Here is a 21,355-nt window from a genome sequence, read left to right as displayed (position 1 = left end):
ATTTACAGTAAAATTAAGATAAGCACATTAATAGAAGACCTAACACTATTTAATTAGAAGGCTGACACATCCTGCGTCACTTGGTGAGAAGTAATACTGAGCCTTACATGCTCTTTGATCTTTACTTTATGCTGCAGTGACAACTGTTACAAGTAGTTGCATCCTTTTCCTGCCTCTCAGAGCCTGAACAGAATACTAAGTAAACATTTTTAAGGTTAATTTAGCCTTACAAGGGCTGTAATTGCACCAGATTAGAAAAAAAAAATCCAAATCTTGTTACAAACATTTCTATTCTAGAAAAAAAGACTGCTCATAATGTTAACAGAAATCTCCAATAGACACTTTCTTACAAAAATTGATGCTGACTTGTTTAATGCTTTCAATTCAAAGGGAAGATTTCATTTCCTCACCTGTAATTCAGAAAATGGATGCCACTGAGATGATTATTTCTGTAATAAATTTTGTCCTAAGTTTCCTAACACAGAAGATGTTTTACAGCAAACTAGAAACAGTTGAATGTTTGCAAAATTATCTCAATAGAAACTGCTATTCATTCTCAAGAAAGATGAGAGAAAAACACCTTTAAATACATTGGAGAACTTGAATCCTGCTGAATCATGGGTTCACTTAGGGCAAACTGAAAAATATTTACTTACACAGATAAACTCTGCCTACCTTCTTTCCTCCTGCAAGCACTGTGTTCAGTATAATCACATTTCATTGTCTTTTATCATTATACTACCATTAGCCTATATGGTAAATAAGTCACTAAAGTTCACAAAAGAATTGTCCACTCTTTGCAATATATGTAAGTACCTCTGTTAAATACTCAAAGGAGCCAGAAACTGGATAAGCCTTGATAACGAACTTTGCCACGGAAGGCATGTTGATGAAACCCTTCCAGATGAAATTCAGGCGTGCCAGAAACAGACTTTCACATTCTACAGTACCAGGTGTTTCCGATCTTAAAAAAATAAAAGACAAAACCACTTTGTTTAGAGCATGACATGTAAATCGTCACCTTTCTTCATAAAATAAGATCATTAAGAATTTTATTTTTCAGTTAAGAATACTTGAGAGTATAAGAAAACACACAAGCAGACAAGCCTACTGTTCCTCATCTTCCAGGGTAGAAGAAGATATTTCTCACATGAAGAGCCATTAGATAAACAGCATATTAGCTCAGTATTAGTACTGTATTTTTGGAGCCTGCAGAAATTATTTTTTCCAAGAACTAAAAAATGGTACCAAAGGAGACAGAGAGACATGTACAGTGCTGCTAGACCCATTGAGATCTATCTTCCCCCTGCAACATGTAGGGAAGGAGAAGACAGCATGTGAATTGCTGGCCTGTCTTCACCCTGCTTTCCTAGCTCCTACTTCTTGTTGCAACACTGACCACCAGTTACAGATACACTGCCTGGCCAGCTAGCTGCTCTCATCCAGGCATCACTTCCACTGGCTCAGTCAGCACCTCTTCTCAATTCCAACATCATTACCCATACAAAGCAACTTTACCGCCTCACACTTGAAAAAACAAAACAAAACAACAACAACAACAAAACAGCAACTATAGCACAGCAACTGCAAAAAATAAACTGAAAGACTTAAATAATTTCATAGAAAATCGTTTCTCAGCCTGGGAGCTTCTTCACAGAAAATAATACAGCTACATTTTAACACTTCTGAACCCATTAAAAAAAAAATATTTTAGGCATGCTACTAGCACTGTTTATCAGTCACTCACTAGTAACAAAAGCTGTGCTGTGTAGTAACACAATAAGCTGTTTCATGCTGTTCTACACTAAAAATTATTTCTTTGAATCTTCAGCAAACCATTCTAAAACCAAAGTCCTGTGTCCTTGGTGAAGGATCATGTCCTGATAAAGGTTGCATTCCTGGACTATGGTCAATTCTAAACAAATGAGTCAGTGTTTTTCTAGAAACCTGTCTCCAAGACCAGAAAAATTATCCTCATAATTGCAATTTAGAAGAGAGTAAAGGTTGAAAGGAAGAAAATGAAGAGAGTTCACAGCAACATCCGTACTAGATCAACTAGATCAACATTATACATATCCATACAAGCACATATCCACCTTCAATAAAGTAATCTATCTTCCTTGAAAGGAACTATGAGAATCAGAGGTTTGTAGTCACTACACAAGTAGCATTATTTATACAAATACACAGCAGCAAGCAATTAGCCCCATTCCTAAGAAGAGGCGTACAACCTCCATTATATGAAATTACGAAATGCTATAAAAACAACTAAAATTAATCATAATAATTTAACATGAGAAATAATGTGTTTCACTTAAAAATACTGTTTCTTAAGTTTATATTACTTTGGAAGAGGCGGGAATGACGATTTTGATGAGTCTTGCTTATCATCTTCCAGTAATTCTGAAGCTAAAATACAGGATGTAGAAGAAAGCGCATCTGCAATGCTCTCTGCTTCATTGTCTGACTGCTTCCGTGCAACTCCAACAGACACTTTCACTTTTTTTGCAGAAAGATCATCATCAGTAGGTGGTGCCATTCGACCTGCAGAGATGAATTACAATATTTTGAATATGTTTTGTTTTGTAATTGGGAAAAAAAAAAACAAACAAAAAAGCTAAGAGAATTTCCTTAGAAAACATGGAAGATGTTATTGCCATTGTAGTGCGATAGGATAAATACAGTAGGTGTCAACAATAATACATGCAATCATTAAAAAGATTTATCTGTCTACATTTTATAAATAGAAGGCGACTATCATTTTAAAATCGTAAAACTCTGCTGCCACATCTTTGTCTGCAAACTGAGAATAAAAATATGTTTTTGTCACCTATGCAGATTTTGCAGTTAAGATCAAAGAGATGATTTTTGTGTTGACTTGTGGTGTCTGGAGATGCAGATTCGTTTCCTTCTTTATCTTTCTCAGCTTCCTCTGACTTCTCATGCAACTTCATCGTATTAGGTTCCTAAGGAAAGTCAAAACATCTCAGGTTTTTTCTTCTGTTAATATTCCTAATGTCACTATTTGTACTGCTTCTATTTATTTATAGTACTTTCTTCCTTTCAGACATAATGGCTGTTTACAAGGGTGCATAGTGATAGGACAAGGGGGAATGATTTTAAACTGAGACAAGGGAGGTTTAGGTTAGCTATTAGGAGGAAGTTTTTCACACAGAGGGTGGTGACGCACTGGAACAGGTTGCCCAAGGAGGTTGTGGATGCCCCATCGCTGGAGGCATTCAAGACCAGGCTGGATGTGGCTCTGGGCAGCCTGGTCTGGTGGTTGGCGACCCTGCACATAGCAGGGGGTTGAAACCACATGATCATTGTGATCCTTTTCAACCCAGGCCATTCTATGATTCTATAATAAAATTTTCCCTTTGAGTCTACGGCTTTGAGGCTATAAAGCCTCTGTAACTTGAAAGGCTATGACAAAACCTACAAAAATTCATTAAAATAGTGAATAGGTATTCCCAAATATATTTTACATAAGATTTAGAGTATTTTCTGCTGTATTCATTAATTAATCTGAAACAAACAAACAAACAAACAAACAACAACAACAACAAAAAAAACCCACCAGGCCTCTAAGTCAAAGGCAAGATGAAAGAAGAATTAAAACAGAACTAACAAGTAATCAGACTTACAACCACGTTATCTATGAACCAAATGTGCTGTTTCTCTTTCCTACCTGAATTTCCATAACTTCTTGTTCTTTCATTGGTGTCTCGCTTTCAATTTCAATTTCGCCTTTGTGAGTAATTTTTGTGATAGGTCTTCTTTCAACTTCCCTCTGTTCTTTCTCAATCATTTCAATTGTCTGTAAAAACAAGTTATACTATTTATTTGTTTCCATATAATAAAATTTGGAACTCAGCATATGTAATACATAAAATAAGGACTGTAATCAAGGACCTCTCCGTGAATAAAAGAGTATATTCTTATTTTACAAGTGTTAAGCAGTTTCTTCAAGGAAAAACACAAGAACTTCATCTAACTTCACTTAAAATACAAGAATAAGGAAACTGTAAAGTAGACCTTGAACACTGAATTTAAGTACAAGTAATCCACATTTTCCTAAAGAAAAATTTATTAACTTTTTTCCATAATAATAGGAAATATATAGGGGATAATGTAGGACATAAATACACCTAGATTTATGTAATTTTTCAAGAGCTTGATCTTGAGTACATAAATCTAATAATGTTCTTCCTCAAGAAAAAACATTAAATATATTCTTCCAGTAATGCATATGCTAATTCTCATCAGGACTGCTACTTGTCTCCATTGAAAAAAGGTAAACACCATTAGTTCTGAAATTGCTTCTTAAAGCACATCTCTACTTCTGAATCCAGAAACAGTTTGTATGGGCTGTTCCCAAATCTACTATATGTCATGGTATCTACTCATTTATTTATTTTCATTGGAAATCATCCAACATAACTAACAATTTCTAGTGCCATAAAACCCGAACATAAAACGTATATCCCAATCAACCCTATCCAAATTTTTTGCCTTTCAGTCCTATATATTGGCACATAAATATTAAAGATTCTCTCCAACACAAATCCAGATTTTGTAAATTAGACATCTTGATGCTCTAATATAGCCATTTTTAAATAGCTATGCTAAATTGTCATTTGTTAACTATTGTCAATTATTGGGTACTATTCAAGAAAAAGTATAAAAGTAGTAACACAGCTCTTACTATTCCTGCTTCTCCTTTTAAACTATCAACACAGTTATAAATTATAGCATGACTTTCTATTTCAAGGAAAGTAATGCTTAAAGTAACCTAATAAAGTTCCTATACTGTGTATAATTAATTATTTCTCTAGATGGTTTTCAGATTGGCAGATAACATTTTCAGCTCCAGACTTCTTGATGGGTGAGATGCAATGTTTCATCGACATGTGCGTTATAAACAACACTGGTTATGTCTGGCTAGTTCTAAGAGATCTCTCACCCTGGTTAGAACTATTCAACAAAGCTCCAACAAGAGCTTTAAAATCTTGCTGGAAAGACACAAAAGCCTTTCCTTTTGAGACATATTAAAAAAAAAAAAAAAAAAAAAAAAGGGTAGAAACAAAGCTGCATCGTTGCCCCCTTTCAGGAATTTACTAGAGTTCTTTCACTTCTGTACTAACATCTCCTTTCAGTTTTGAATACTCAATAAATTATGGAGGTCTTCCTGACCAGTTGGAATTGACTTATGTGACATGCATTCTGTTCTTTCTAAATACACTTAACCTGGAAACAGAAGATAAATACACTTAGGCAGCCAACTAAACAACATTAAGTTGACAAATCTCACGTGTCTGTTTTCTCTTTGTCTCCAAGCAGCCAGTTCTTTGGAGGCCAGTTCTTCTGGGCTCATTTTTATTAGATGGTCTGGAGTAACCTCTCCTTTCAGTACTTTTTTGAACAATATCTAGAAGAAAAAAGAAAACTATTGCTGTGGAGACAAAAACAGCTCCTAACAGAAAACAAAGTAGAAGAACAAATTCAATATACTCTCTCTAAACATGAGTATTGTTTTAAAATATTCTCTGAATCAGAAACACTACTACACTTTTTTTTTTTTTAAAGATAAAAATCTCATCTCCAGAGTCCCCTGTTCAGTCTACATCTACATACACCCTTAATGATCAGCTGTATGATTAACTGTTGCTGCAAAAATAGAAAGTAAGTTTATCCCCACTGCAGCGGTAACAGACTTTTCTGTAAAGCTGTAAATTCTCTGTACGACACAACAGAAAGAAGCTAATAATAAAGAGGATATCTGTGCTTCCTGATTGACTTAAGTGAAATCGAAGGGGCATACAGGTAGGAGGGAGGACTTACATTACTTGGCAGCATGAGCAAACAAAGCAAGCCAGTTAGAGAATTTACAATTTACAGTCCATTATTACTAAAGAACGAGAGACTGAAAAAAGAAACTTGATCAGAACAGAATACAAATGATCAGAATAACTGATAAAAAGTAAAAAAGACAAGCTAAAAAGGCTGTATCAAATAATGGGCTTACAGAAAGCCAGAACTCCAGTGAAACAAGCTACGTGACAGAAACAAAAAAAAAAAAGAAAATTATGAGAAAAAATACACATCAGTGGTAAGGACAACTTTGACAAGGCAAGCTACATTCACTACAATCTGAAATCTGACTATTAAGTACACTGAGAGCAAAGATTTGTAGAATTAATTGCAGGGAAAAAAAAAAAACACAAAGAAGCAGAGAAGATTGGGTATGCAACAAGAGGACAAAACATCAAAGAGACAAGGAAACAGAGGAAAAATAATGAACAAGATTAATTGTGAGAGGTTTAATAACATATTTTCATAGAAGACTGTTCCTTTAGTACACAGAAAATAAGGGATTTCAACAAATCATTACAGACAAGTAATACATACATTATTTTTAGGATCTTTTAGATTGAACATTAAACTTCTATATTTGTTCTTATATTTTGAGTCAGTGTCTCGAAAAAAAGAAAACAGTTCTCTTTCAATCCTTGTGGCAACTTTTGCTGCTCTCTCCTCAGGAATCTTTAAACTGGAGTCTGTCAACCTGCGAGAGAATAGAAGAGCAAATACAATAATTAGCAATTACTTCCAAATATTATTTCCCCTCTGTTTTCTTCTGAAAGAAAATACTTGCAAACACAAATTAATAAATGAATTTCATTATCTTTTCATACCTTTTCATCAGAATTTCCTTAAGAGATTGCTTAACGCTATGCCTTATCTGATCAGCAGAAGGTTTGGAAGCTGGCACGGTTGGTAAATGTGCTGTACTGATTGGTCCTTTCTCATTTTTCTTTTTCTTAATTTCTTGTTTCTCGTGAACACCTACGAAAACACAGAGTTAAAAACTATAAGCTGCACGGCCACTACAATAAACATTTTCTTTGTCTCTTTTCTTTCGGGATCGGGGGATTCTGGTCAACAGCAAGCTGCACCTCAGCTAGTATTGTGCCCTGGGAGCCCAAAGGCCAACCGCACCCTGGGCTGTGGTTCTTAATCAGAAGGTGGTGGGCATGGAATAGTCGGCACAGCCCCGAGCTGCTGGAGCTCAAGGAACATTTGGACAGTGCTCTCAGACACTGGGTTTGAATTTTGTGTAGTCCTACTTGGAGCCAGGAGCTGTATTTGATGACCACTGCAGGTCTCCACCAACTTGGGATATTCTACTAAGACTAATTTTAATTAAAACTAATTTTTCCATTGCTACATTGAGAAAAAAAGCATACTGGGAAGCACTCACCACAAGCATACTCAATGTTACTTTAAAATGGAATTTTTCATTAAACTTAGCATTCCTGAATCTATTAGCCATCAAGACTATTCCAATCATGAGAATCTCAGCTGCCAGTTCAGGTAAAAGACAGTCTCAAACATGGCCACTATAATGTTTTATCATAAATAATAACAATCATATATTGTGTATGATTAAAAATATATATAAACAATATACATTTATACCCAAACTACAATCATTTCAACAATTACTTCAAATTTTAATTTGCAAAGTTTCAAGTGACTACTCATGTCTCAGCTTATGCATATATCCCTAATATACAGTAGTTATCTTCTTTTTATGAAATTAAAGAGAAAAAACATTAACTTTTTTTTTTTTTTTACTCTGGAAAAAAAAAAAAGAAACATCTAAGACTAATAAAGACCTAGCTTTACGACTGATGGCAAAAAGAACATTTCTTCATTATTTCCTTCAACTATTGTGTGCAATTTAAAACACTTCAATACCAGAAGCATACTACTTTTTCAAGTAACTAGAAAACGACAGATTTTATTTTCCATGGGGCAGAATACGTACTTGGAACATCAGCTCTGTAATTAATGTGACAATCAGCCCTACCAAGATTATGAATTCTCTTTCCTCACTAGAAAGGCAGTAAAGACTGGAAACCGTTGTCATACTTTCACACTGTGATCTGATATGCTAGACTTATTAAGTAAAGCAGCTTTAATAATGCTTTTATTTGCTCATCTCCTCTTCAGAATTGGATGAAGAGCTAAGTTGAAACGTTTTTCAAAATGAAATGAAGCCTGAGAGTGTCAGGGGAAATAGAAAGTTTCCACATGCAAGCAATATTTCAGAGAAATTTCAACCATCTGAAACTACAGTCCCATAAGAGGGAAATGATAGGCAAGATTAGCAATAAACAATGCCACTATAAGCATCCTAAAAAGCAGTTAAGATTAAGACAAACTCACTGCTTATCCATTTTTATGCTAAAATCTCCTAAAGGAGATTGCCAAGCCATCCAGTTTAAAAGTGATCTTCAGGTTAATTCTTACTCTGAACTCATCAGTGAGACACCCTTTTGTCACCTCTTAATTCAATTAATACATTTTAGAACAATTCAATGATTCCACAGATGCCGAAGACTCATTTCACCCATGCAATACGTAGTTAGAAAGGTTCTTAGCTATTCTGCGACTCAGAACTTGAATAGTACAGTATCTGAAGTCTAAAGGACACTATTCAGTATCAAATACTTACATTTAGATTTACATTTCATCCTGATACATTCAATTATTTTCTTCCAGAAAAAAAGTTTCTGGAATGTCAGAATTGACAAACGACCAGAAAAGCATATTTTTTTTTAGACATGAATTCAAAGTTTGAGTTTAGGATTTAAAGACAGTTCTCATGCAAAATCTCAATAGCGCTGCTGCTAAGATTTCAATACCAGATCACAGGAATTCCATCTTAGCATGAGCTTAAAAGAGTACTGTTTCCAGGAAGGGAGATAGGGGATGCAGGTAGGTTTATTCTGAGGGAAGATATGTACCTTTCATCTTTCAAATAAAATTTCAAATGAAAATCATTTGCAGGAATAAAACATTTAAAAATTGATACTACATAGTATCACTGCCCTTCATTCTACACGTCAGTTACAGCATGAAGTACTTTTCCTAGTCATTACCTGATTTTGTGGACTTTTCAACTACATTAAGTGACTCTTTACTATTTTTTTCTCCTTTTTCTTCAGAGGACCGCCGAGGAATTACAGCAGTTTGCGATGCTTTACGAGCAGGAACATGCTGGCCTTTTTTAGTATCTGAGTCTATGGATTCTGTTAATTTCTTCCCATCACCAGATTCCTGAAACAAACATTTACATGATAACATTCTGCTGAATGCTGTAATGAATCACAGCATAATTACCATGCATTTTTCTCAATTTTTTAAGTATACAAGTATAGTAAACCCCCCAGAAGTACATGCACCACCATGTAAGCCATCTTGGAAGTTACTGAATAATTTCTCAAATTGCTACCAACTGACTGACAATTTCCTTCAAAACTGAACTGGCCCAAGGCACACCACAGGCAATTTGCAGTTAAGCTCTATGTTGAAAAACACTGTGTTTAGCTGCCAGGGAGACCAGAACATCCCATAACCAGCTTTAGTCACACATTCACAGGAAGCCACATATGACTGTAGCTTACATGTAAAACAAATAAAAAAAAAAACCTGATCAAAGTTAAACAGAAGAGCTTACATGTCAGAATCACAGCAATGCAATAAAATAAAAAATGATCAATGATGATTAAGTTATGCTGAACATGATACAATATGTCAAAAGACTGAGTAAATTTAATAAAAAGCAAGTCACCTCACTGCTCTTGATAAGTAAAAGAAAGCAGAAAGATACTAATTAAGACATCAAGCATTTTCTTCTAAATCAAAGTAATCTAAAGTAAGATTGTCAAAACTAAAATGCTGTTTTCACTTAGTCCCATAATGCTTAAAGGATGTATGCTTTTCATAAGATAGCAAATGGACAGATGCCTAAGAAAAGTTTTGAAGGCAAAATTCACTAACTTCTTCAAAAGAAAAGATGAACAGAACGTTCAAAACCATCTGGCTATGCTTTGATTGGAGGCTACAGCATTAGATTATGCAAGTTATGGAACATGAGAAAATCTACAGTGTATACTAGATTCAAAAATGCTTATAATGTAGTATTCCCAAACAGGGGAGGTAGGAGAAAATGCTCTACCCTCAGTAGCAAAAAAGAATTTAAATAAGACTCACCCGTTTGAAAATTTTGACTTTATGTTTCCCTATGTCCTCTGTCTGCTTTCCTTTTTCAGTTGCTAAGTTCAGATTACAAGTAGGTCCTTGCTTTGACGTCCCTGGTTTTTCATATTCAATTGCTTTTTCTTCTTTATGGCTGTCCATTTTCACTTGAGTATCCAGGACACTTTGATCCAAACACTCTGCCTTTTTATCTTCTTCAGCACAGCACTTCACACACACGTATTCTTTATCTTCTTCGCCCATCTGCTGTGCTTGAGAAAGACTCAGTCCAACACAATCGCCATGAAACCAGTCATCACACCTACCACAGCCTACCATAAACCTGAAAACAAAGCAAGATACAGATTAGCACATTAAAAAAAAAGCAAGCAACAATGCAAGCAGAATGTATCACACTTGCTTTGATTTGTGCATCTCAGCAACTTGTTCTTACCTGATAAACGATTCTTTTTGTAGCTTTACATCCATCTCCAGCCTTACAACATGGTATGATCTGAGAAATGGCTGTATTTGAGAGTTTGAGTGGTTTTATTTGCCTTTTTGCAATAGTCCAAGAGAATATCACAACCTCGCTATGTAATGTAACTTGTAAGCCCTACCAACAGAGTCTTTTCAGAATACTACCAAAACAAATTGAGCAAAGAAGACTCTCAAAAACTCAAAACCACTGAACAAACTTTGAGAAAACTGAAACATTTTCCTGCAGAAGCATATCTCACATGTTTTCCTCCAAACTTACAGTAGAAATGTATCAACTGATGACTTAGCCTTCTATTGCAGTAAGATATGTTTAAGCATTTTTCAGAAATATAAACAGCACACAGCTAGTTCCAGAAAGTTTTTTTTTTTTCCCTCTCTTTTCTTGTGAACTTGGGGTTAGGAATGTGGCTTCCAGCTAAATCTGACCTGTTTGCAGTTATTAGTAAGTTTGAAATTAGGTATGTCACTTCTGTCACCGTCTTACTCCCAGCTGTAGCTTCTTGAATCATACTTATAATATCAAAACGAGAATTGCTTAAAGAACACTTTTCATCTCACAGTCACTTCAACTGTTTCATTTTTTTTCAGCAAATGTGACTTTACGCACAGCTTGCATTTCAAAGTGCAATGAAGATCACCTGGTCTAAGATAAAACCCTAGTTTCCAATGATTTTGCTAAAGCTACTTTGAAATTTCAATAGATATTACTGGCCGCTAATTGCACTGATAGGTATAATTTCTCAACTATTTTGGAGTAAAGTGGAATTTCAGAGTTAAACAGATTATATACATCAATAGATTTGTTTCACTCAGAAGTAACTGCTTTTAAAATAATTTCTTATAAAAAAATTCACCTAAGTTAAGTGCTACTGATCTGCTTTCAAGTGATGTAAAAGATCTCTTGCATCACCTTCCTAGATTTTTTTCTTCCTTTTTATCTTTTTTTTTTTTTCCTATACATATTATGTATCTTAATGTCTGGCAGAAAATACAGAAAGACTGCAAGTGATTGCATTATGAAAAGTGTGACTTTGTAAGTACTGAAAAATTATATACAATTTCTTTGTAAATCCCATAGATGACTGAAGTCTGTAGACTCTTCTACGGAAGACTCCTAATGTGTACGAGCTCCTGTAAAAATGAGGAGCTGCTACTCTCTGACTTACCTACTTTGAAAGACTAAGCATATATTATAAAATGTACTAAGAGAAATTCTCATTCACCAGAACTACAGACGAACACTCAAGGTGGTTTGAGGCCAGTACTGTACTCAAAAAACTACAAGAGATGGAGAATCTTCCTAGTCTAGCAGCATAAGTTTGAAGTGCAAGAACAGAAAAGAGTCATAGCTTTATCTTCTGTCCTTACTTACCCAAAATAACTATTTATTAAATTCAGTTGAAGTAAATAAGTTTTTTGATGCAAAATGAGTATGATAAGCTTTAAAGCTCCAGCTGTTCAAGGAACAGCTCACTTCCAGTTTTAGTAGTCTATATATATATGCTGTTCACTAGATTTGAAAAAACAAAAAGTCTTTATAATAATCTAGTTTGTGAAGAAAGCTATTTTCTCTTTCTCCTAAGCTACAAGTACATCAGTTGGTGTTAATGACGACTAACAAAAAGATCTGCCTGTCTATTCAGTTGTTTCAGTTAATGAAGGCACAGGTTCCTTCAAAGTTTGCCAGTACCTCCATCTCTTCACATACATGTTCCAGCAAAGCAAGATATAAGAATGGTAACACTACTGTTACGTGCTTCTGACCCTCTCTACCACAGAAATACTGTAGTATTACAGGAAAACAAAGGAGAAGTGATGGAAATTTGACACAAAGATGACTGCTTCATTATGAGAGTGTAAAGTCAAATGTGATGGTATGAAATATTGCATGAATGCCTACGTCACAATTCCTATTTCACAATTCCAAGGATCTACAAGATGCTTGACATGATACATCCTGCAGCATTGCAAAAATTACTAAAACTCTGGGAATACCAAAAACTGGTTTATAAAAATCCAAAACCATTTTCTACAGAGCTGAAAGAAGATCAAAACAGACAAGTATTTTGTTGTACTGATGAACGAACGCCTTCTGGTTAAAAACTGAAGGAAACTGAGAAAGCACAATCTTGAAGCTGCAAATACTACTAGAATTTTTATTAAAAACTTTTTTTTTTTTTTTTTTTTTAATTTCAGTTTGTAAACTCAAGCATTGGAAACTAATTTGTTAAATGAGCAGGACACATTGCAACTGCAGCAACCAAAACTAAAATTTTGATTTGAAAGCACAGATGAACTCAGGACTAAAACAAACAAAATGCTGCACAACTTCAGCTTTAAACTGACAGCATGTGTAATTTGCAGCTTTGCTCACAAACTGGAAGTGGCAAAAGGGACGGATGGTTTGCGACATCAGTAAAGCACCAAATAAGCATTCAGTCTTATATCTTTATTTTCAGGTCTAGCAATAACAGAAGTGAGACTTTTTTTTTCCCTCCCCCTTCACAAAGGCTTTACCTAGTTGGACAGTTTATAATAAAGTCCTATCCCATACTCTGAACTAGGGATTTCAGCTTCTAAATAGTTTAACTTTGCTGAACAGGAGTAATTTAAGGCAACTGAGCAGAAGAGCAGAGGCACAGGCTTCCAAGAACAAGCTGATTCCTAATAGCCCAATTTCAAAGATATTTACAAGTTGTACTTTCTTGGTTTTGTTTCCACATTTTTATGCAAATAATTAAAAAAAAAAGGAAAAACTGTAAATGAATTCTGCTCAGAAACAAGTAATTATTCACAAAGAATATACACCAAGATGGAGAGACATCATTTTAGCCATCTTAATGAAACTACTGAAGACGTAGCATCCATTTGGGTTTATCCCAAATAAGGCTTTACAATAAGGTTTCAATTGCACTGTATTTAAACACGCATAATAAAACTTCAGATTCAGAAAATAAGACTCAAAGAGAATTTGGAAATGTCCATGAAGCCTGTGCTATAAACAAAATTTAACTGTTCACAATTATCTGGCTTAAATTTTGTTATACAAAATGGTAATAAAAATAGTGGTGCTGCCTGCCTGAAAATGTCACTGTTTTCACACTAGTCAACTGAAAGTCTCAGTTTCAAGGCTGAAAGAGAACATATGATTTTGATACAAGTAATGTAAGAAATCCTTTGTATCATAAGGCTGTATTTGCATCTTTATCTGTTTCACTCATCTGCACACAAAATGCAATTATGATTTATAACAGTAATTGTATTTGGATAACAAAAGCGACAGTGCAACGCTCAAAAATTAAAAGGGGACATCAAGTGACACTGAAGCCTCGCTTGAAGGATCAAAGATGTCCTCTTGCAAAGCTGTCAGTTGTGACTGAAGAGGTTCTGATATCTTGGACTATTTAAAACACCAAAGTTTCTGAACGCAGATTGCTTCAATTTGCAGAGCAGGAATTTTACCCGTGTTGTAAGGCTGGAGTGGAAGATGTAAAGCTGAAAGAGAAAAAAAAAGTGTTTTAAAATATTGTATCAACCCCCATTCAATAGAAAATTAGAACTGCTTTTACTTTTCTTCAATATAAAAACTTTCCATCATGAAAAAAAATTAAGAAGAACTGACAGGTGACAGTGGAACGTGTAACAGTTCACTGGGACCTTTACATTTTATTGTTTCATTCCTTTTAAATAATTCTTGGCAGTCTCCGTACTGTGTAAAAAAATGCACCTTCAAAAATCAGAACAGATCATAGATGAAAAGAGACAATAATTGAAGCAAACATTCCATCACCACCTTTAAGTCTGGGAGACTTCCCTTAGTGTCATTTGTGGCAAATTAAATTCATCTGTGATATTAAAAAATCCCTCAGGTTTGGACCACATTTTCAAAATGCAGGGTCAGGTTTTAAAATTAATTTACATAAACTCAATACATACAACAAAAACAAGTTTCTAGAGAATCCAATCACTGTGAAATTAGATTTTAAAACTTTGTGCTACAAGTCAGCCAACATTAAAGTTGAGACACTGCATGGAAACAATTGTTTTCCCTTCAGACATTATTAGAAGAGTGATGAGCTTAACCTTTACCAATCCACTTCATTACCATAGAGGCTGAGAAAGATATTCACAGCAACTTTAGCAAAGCCTGTGTTTCACATCAGTGTAGCTTGGACTCAATTCAAAACTCAGAGAAATAAAAAGTTACAAAAAAAAAAAAAAAGTGCACAACCTTGTTACCAGAGAACAAGTTTTTGTTTGTTTATCATACAAGTTCAATACGCTTGATTACTGATTTTTTTCAGTTTTTTAGTCTTCTAGAAACAAGTACTGGTGGTTTTCATAGAAACATTATCATCAAATGTCTTTACAAGGAGTGCACAGCATAGGATAAAGATACTGAAAACTCTAATTTCCTAGTTATCATTTGAGTAACTCTATTATACAATACAAGCTCCTTTCTCATTTAAAGGCTGATTCTTTACTATTTTTCGTGTTACACAAGCCTTTCTAAAATGGAAGCAATCTATGACACTGACAATTCTATTCTGCCTGAACAGAAGGTAAATTAAAAAAAACAACAACAAAAAAAAAAACAGGCCCAAGCAACTGAAAAACCAAAATCCTTGATCTTCCCCAAACCATGAAAAAACTGGCTGCATCTCCTAACACTAACCACAAACCTGCTAAAAGCAATACTAAAGGCAGCTCCCTTAGTAAGCGCTTTTATCTACGTTTTGCATCTTGCAGAATCAGTTCTCTAAACTGCACATACACAAGCATGTTATAAAACTATGTATTTTAGACAACTAAAATGATTCTAAACTGAAAGATAGTAGATTTAGACTGGATATTAGAAAGGACTTCTTTACTTTGAGGGTGGTGAGACACTGGAACAGGTTGTCCAGAGAGACTGTTGGGTGCTCTCATCCTGAACGTGTTTAAGACCAGGCTGGATGGGACTTCGAGCAACCCGGTCTAGAGGGACGTGCCCCTGCCTATAGCAGGGGGGTTGGAACGAGATGATCTTAAAGGTTCCTTCCAACCCAAACCACTCCATGGATTCCTGGCTCTCCACTGGTACTGGTATTAATGGAAATTCTACTAATATTGCAGCAAATTAATAGAATCTGTATTAATAAACACTAGCAATAAAATGGGACAGTTGTATGAAACACACTGGAGTCCTTAAATTTTTTAATGACATATTACAATGCCACCTTGTTTACACTGTAATTTAATTTTGCTACAGCAACAACAGCACGTGGATTTTTTTGTTTTTAAACTTTACACATAAATTGAAGTAATTTTGTATATTAGTTTTACAGAAGCTTTTTGGTGGCTCTCTACACCCAAGAGATTAGAATATTTTATCTTTTCTTAATCAAATTCTACACCTTTACAACTGCCTTTTACAGTATCGGTACCTTTTCCTCCATTTTCCACAACTGAAATGCAGCAAAAAAGCATGACCTAAGTAAGGAAGAATCTTGTTCTGCACTACAAAGCTCTGAGAAGTCCTAGTACTCCGACCACACAAATGGCATCATCAAATTCCAAGCAACACAAAAACAGATTAAAAAAAAAAAAAAATTACTAGAATTGTAGAAATCAAGAGGAAATTACCAGAAAGCAATTAGAATTACAGACTTCCCTTTGCTTTCCATAATGCTTTCTAGAAAATTTGTTTAGAAACAGAAAATCTCAAGTTATGTACTAATTATTAAATTTAAGTTGGTGAACAAAGGAGAGGATCTTCAAAACTTCAGTTAAGTTTTGTCTTTCTGCCTAAGAAAGAAATTAATTCAGCTTATGAATCTGAGCATATCGAACATTTACAAGGAAAAATGGAGAAATTTATAATATGGACACAAGAAGAAATCCTCCATTAGCAGATTTCTCACAGTCTGCAGAGTACCCTCATCTAGCTCTATGCCAGGAAATTCAATGGTTTTTTTTTCTTCTACTATTTTTAAATACCTTCAATCCGTCTTCAGGAAAAGTAACATTTACATTTGTGATAGATCTTATTATCTCCAACATAGTTTCAGCTCACTGAGAAATTCAGGTAGTAACTTTGGTCTGTAAGATCTTCGTGCAATAAGCATATATATAGATAGATAGATTTACAGGTATATACAAATGCCTTTCATCTATATATGGATGAATCAAAATTTACAGGTGTGATGTATGTTACCAGATGACAAGAAAACATCTGACAGTACTGGAACACAATAGTAAAGCCAAACGAGTTGAAAGAAATACTGCAATCAGTAATAAAAAACAACTCAAACTTTGCTCTAAGCAGATAAAAACTGTGCCATATATTATAAAAATTACTGAATATAAAGAGACATCAATTATCTGACCTGACCCAGAAAGAGTTTAGTTTCCATTTGAAAGAACAACTACTTATTTAGTTATCTTGCAAAAGTAAATTTCTGAATGGGAATCAACAGAAAACCATCAAGCAAACAGATTATAACAACCAATTTTTAAGTCAAGCACTGATCACCCAGTTTATGGGGAAGGGTGATACAAAATACAATTCAGCTATGTTGGTTCCAGCTTATAAACATCAAGACAAGTAGAAAGCAGAATATAAACAGTTACTGTTCAAAGCAAGAACAATAATCAGATCTATCAACAGGTACAACTCTTATAAGATAAGGCATATTTTAACTTGAAAGTTTTTTTGATCATGAAAGTTACAAGAATGGACTCCTTTTCCAACCAAATCCCTCTGTCAGTTGTATAAGGTAAGTCTACTTCAACTCTAAATGTGGTCAATTGTAGAAAACTGGATACAATTTTTTAAGTTGATTCTGAAATAAAACACCACCCAACAGTACCTCCATCCTGTGCTGTTCTTCTAGCATAGCGTAGGCAGATCACAGGAAGATTACCCTGGGGCTGTGAAAGGCCTAAATAAGCATCTTGCTTGGGGATTCTCTACACAAACAAGGCTGATGAAACAATCTCTACATTCTCTCTGACCTGAATCAATTCTCCAAGCTTAGTATTATGTTAATAAGTTGGTGAGTTTGTATTTATTGCAGGGAAGATTAAAAGGTTCACGAGTCCAGTATTTTGTAGCCTAAATTTTGTGTGTTTCATTATTATGGCATATTGCAAAGTAGTAATGCACATTATTTATGAACAAGACTGCAAATTCAGCTCAACTTTTTCTACAAATAATTTGTACCACAGCATTAATAAAAATTTCTAAAGTGACCACTGAACAGAATTTCCATTGCAAATACTGTTCCATATCTTAGCCCTGTCAAACTTCGGCCATTTTAAAATACTTCTCTATCATGTCACACTTTTCTTTCTCCTCACCCCTATACCACAAACATACAAGTAAACAAAATGGGCTGGCTCACCGCACTGTTACATGAGGAAGACAAAAATCCCTTGAAATGCAATCCACAAAATGCATTAAGGGGAGGAGGAAACATTCCTCTGGATAATTTTGATATGCTATTCACTCGGAAATACATCAAAACTATTAAATTTATTATTTTAATATTGAATACTGAAGATGTTTGCTTGGCTTTTTGCCAATACTTAGACATAAAAATGCCAAGACACTTCAGATGTAAGTTCTGCTTCCCCTTCAATCCCAGCAACATCAAGCGAATCAGAAAGGTTTATGAAATAAAAAAAAAAAAAAATAATTTTTAAAAAGTGTTAATGGAATATGATGGACTGGTCTTAATTTTTCTATTACTAAGTATGAGGTTCAGTAATGAAAGCTTCCTCATCAGCATATCTCAATCACATTCCCTATATCTTTCTAAATTTAGGTAATACAATCTTCTGCTGAAACTTGGTTAGATCAAGACTTCTGACAAATTTTTGTTGTTGCTGTCTCAAAAAAGAAGAAGAAAAAAAAAACAAAATAAAAAAAATACCTACACAACAAAAACCTGACATTAAAAAGGTTGAGATACCAGTAATCACAATCTGAGAAAATTCATGACTGCTATCAACAATGACCTCAGTTGGTCATCCAAATATTATACTGCTATATGCCATTGTAAGAACACTAAAACCTGACCATGTCAAGTTGGTTTGCTGTACTTATTCCTGGTTGTATATGTGTTATATCGTTAATTTTACTTCAAATTGATTAGTCCTGGCTTAAACTGAGGAGATGCCAATTGCATAAAATAAAACAGTATTACAGAGGGATAAATGGTAACAAGTTCTAATAATGTTTTTCTAAAAGAAAGCATATGAAATTAAGTTTGCAGAGCAAACCTATCATTACCTCTTTTAATAACACCAATACAGATACTACAGCTGCAAATTAAATGAGCAAAAAACAGTCACTAGATAATGAATCTAAACCAAAGTGGTAATGAAGGAATTCTTATTCCTGGATTGACAGCTCATTATTGGAATATAATGGCCTTTTTCAGTTCACTTAGTGACAGAGGGATGTCAACTTTAAATGGCAAATGAGGCTGCATATGAAAGCAATTTCAGGTATGCCTATGTGAAAGTTTCATAATGTTTTCCCCAGCCTTTTCTGCTCCCCACCCAACTTGCTATTCCCCTCTTCACCTCTATGTAATACAATCTTAGTTCTAACAACTAAAAATCGTATGTATACAACCATTCAACTTTGATAGATGGTGAACCTTTAGCTTAAGGAGCATGTGGAAAGAAATGAATCTAGACCATGGAAAGCTTTGTCTGATTTCTGAGAAAAAAAAGTTAGTTCAGAATACACAACATTCCGGCTGAGATGCAAACGAAACTTTCCTAGTAAAAACGTATAGCCAAGCTAGTTTCTAACATTCCAATGAAAAGACAAAAGTGCATGAGGGCAAATGAAATCAATTCACAGTATAATAGGCTACCATTACTAGGCTACACTTTTGTTTGGGTACCAGCAGTAAGAAACAATTGATAAAAGGGAAAAAAAAAAGTCTTCTGAGACCAACGATAAATAACTCTGCAGGCACAAAGCCACACACACCTGTTGCCATGTGGCTTTTTGCAAAAGCCACACTGCTTGCTGGGCACCCAAACATGTCTGCTTTCACTAGCAGGGGCATGCTCCAAGCCTTCCCTTTTAACAGTAGAAATGTTATCTGGAATGAACAACGGGGGTTCATCAAGTGAGAGACTTTTGCTACTTCTTCTCTGGCGAGGCTGAAGATTCTTATCAGTTCTTTTTGATTTGTTTTTTTCTTTATCATCCTCCTTCAGATGTTCTACCATAGCAGCATCTTTTGCCTCTAGCTCTTCCTTTGTAGAACTATTTGTTTTTAGCACAGAAGCAAACTGGTGTTTCTGGGCTTGCTTTTGACCAAGATTTGAAATATGTCCTGGTATTGGATGCCCAGAGTGGTGGGTATCTTTAGAACTGCTTTGAATAGATTTCTCAATTGCTTTCTGAATTGATGACTTATGCACAAGCCCAGAAGCCTGGACTCGGGGTATTTTCTTCAGCATTGTATTAGCCTGCTTTTTTACCGAGGCTGATGTAAGACGACTCTTTGTTTTCAAAGCCAGATCAGTTTGTTTCTTCCTAATTTTAACAGGGTTATTTGGATGCTGATGACTTTCTTGTTCTTCTGCATTCCGTTTGAGACTTGCTGAAGATGAACTGTGAAGACCTGAAACAGTAGAATCAGCTCTTGTTCTTGAATGCTTCACATCCTGTTGCGTTGTACTTGATTTCTGTTCAGCACCCACAGTCATATCTTGCTTATTTTCTACTACAGATTTACTATGCCGAGGTTTCATGTTCTTTTCACATTTTGATGGAATGTTAATTTGTTTATCATCAACCTGAAATTTTAATGTGTCAGAGTCTTCTATCGTAGTACTGTTGATCTGTTGCTGTACATTTCGGCTTGTATGGTCAAGAACAGTGCTTTCTAAAATGCTATTTCCTGGGTCAACAGAAGTAAACTCTTCACTTTTCAAGTCTTTATTATCAAACTCTGTACTGTTCAGTAATTTCTCTGCTGAAGTTACAGTTTTCTCCAGTCCCTTGCCATCATCCACAGCCTCTGTTACACATTCTTTTTCTGACAATCTATTTTCATCTGGGAGTTCCACACTGCAGGAACCCAATCTACATTCAACCCCATCTTCTACAGAGCCAGACAAATTGGAAAAGGTCTCATAAATTTCACTCTGATTCACACAAACACTAGACAGATCATCAGTTTTTCCAGTTTGCCCACTTTGCTCTTCTGTTATCTTCTCCAATTCCACTGTTTTATTTTCAGCCTTTTCTTCTGAAGAAGCTTCAGAGCCCATTGAATCATTCACATCATTTGCTTCATCATTAAGTGCAGTAATTTCAGTATCTGCAGGACAAACTGAATCAACATTCCCAGACTCGGCCTTTGCAGCAATCTCTGCTATTTCTTTTGTTTCTTTAGGAAGAGTACAAGATCCTGCAGAATTAGAACTTAACTCTTGGGATGTTTCCTCAACTTTCGCCTGCTCAAGGGGTTCGGACTTCACTTCATTTACCTCTTCAGGACTAGGAATACTTTTTGTACTCTGGGAAGCTGCTACTGTTCCTTCCGTCTGTCCTGATCTCCTTGTACTACGCCTAACTTCTTTAGGCTGTTCCACTTTCAGGGGTGTGGCAACATCTGCCTCTTTAGCTGGACTTTTGTCTTGCTGTTTCTGTCCTATTTTGGTGGCAGATACACTTTTCACAGATGATTTCTTGGTACTAGCTACGGGTGCAATATTTGAACGCTTGGCCAGTGTGCTCTGTCGCAAATTCCGGACTGGCTCTACGAAGGCAAAAAGAAAACATCTTAAC

The 21,355-nt window shown here is 35.1% G+C and overlaps 1 protein-coding gene across 12 annotated transcripts in view; it reads right to left on the bottom strand.

The window, feature by feature from the left end:
• The window catches only part of PHF3 (PHD finger protein 3), a 44,848-nt gene that overhangs the window by 6,213 nt on the left and 17,280 nt on the right, over positions 1 to 21,355 (bottom strand). For 11 of the 12 annotated variants that reach the window (XM_052700780.1, XM_052700789.1, XM_052700845.1 and 8 more), the window contains 10 exons: positions 19,541 to 21,326; positions 10,066 to 10,393; positions 8,952 to 9,129; positions 6,699 to 6,849; positions 6,412 to 6,568; positions 5,315 to 5,431; positions 3,692 to 3,820; positions 2,831 to 2,966; positions 2,346 to 2,544; positions 817 to 964 (listed from right to left, as the gene is read on the bottom strand). In XM_052700780.1, the coding sequence (XP_052556740.1) occupies positions 817 to 964; positions 2,346 to 2,544; positions 2,831 to 2,966; positions 3,692 to 3,820; positions 5,315 to 5,431; positions 6,412 to 6,568; positions 6,699 to 6,849; positions 8,952 to 9,129; positions 10,066 to 10,393; positions 19,541 to 21,326 (3,329 nt within the window). Of the gene's footprint in view, positions 1 to 816; positions 965 to 2,345; positions 2,545 to 2,830; positions 2,967 to 3,691; positions 3,821 to 5,314; positions 5,432 to 6,411; positions 6,569 to 6,698; positions 6,850 to 8,951; positions 9,130 to 10,065; positions 10,394 to 10,504; positions 14,008 to 19,540; positions 21,327 to 21,355 lie in introns of those variants that run through there. The other variant, XM_052700879.1, reaches the window with a different exon arrangement.

This window comes from Tympanuchus pallidicinctus, unplaced genomic scaffold, assembly GCF_026119805.1.
Source record: "Tympanuchus pallidicinctus isolate F22 unplaced genomic scaffold, pur_lepc_1.0 scaffold1, whole genome shotgun sequence".
Lineage (NCBI taxonomy): Eukaryota > Metazoa > Chordata > Aves > Galliformes > Phasianidae > Tympanuchus > Tympanuchus pallidicinctus.
This window is presented reverse-complemented; position numbering and strand designations above follow the sequence as displayed.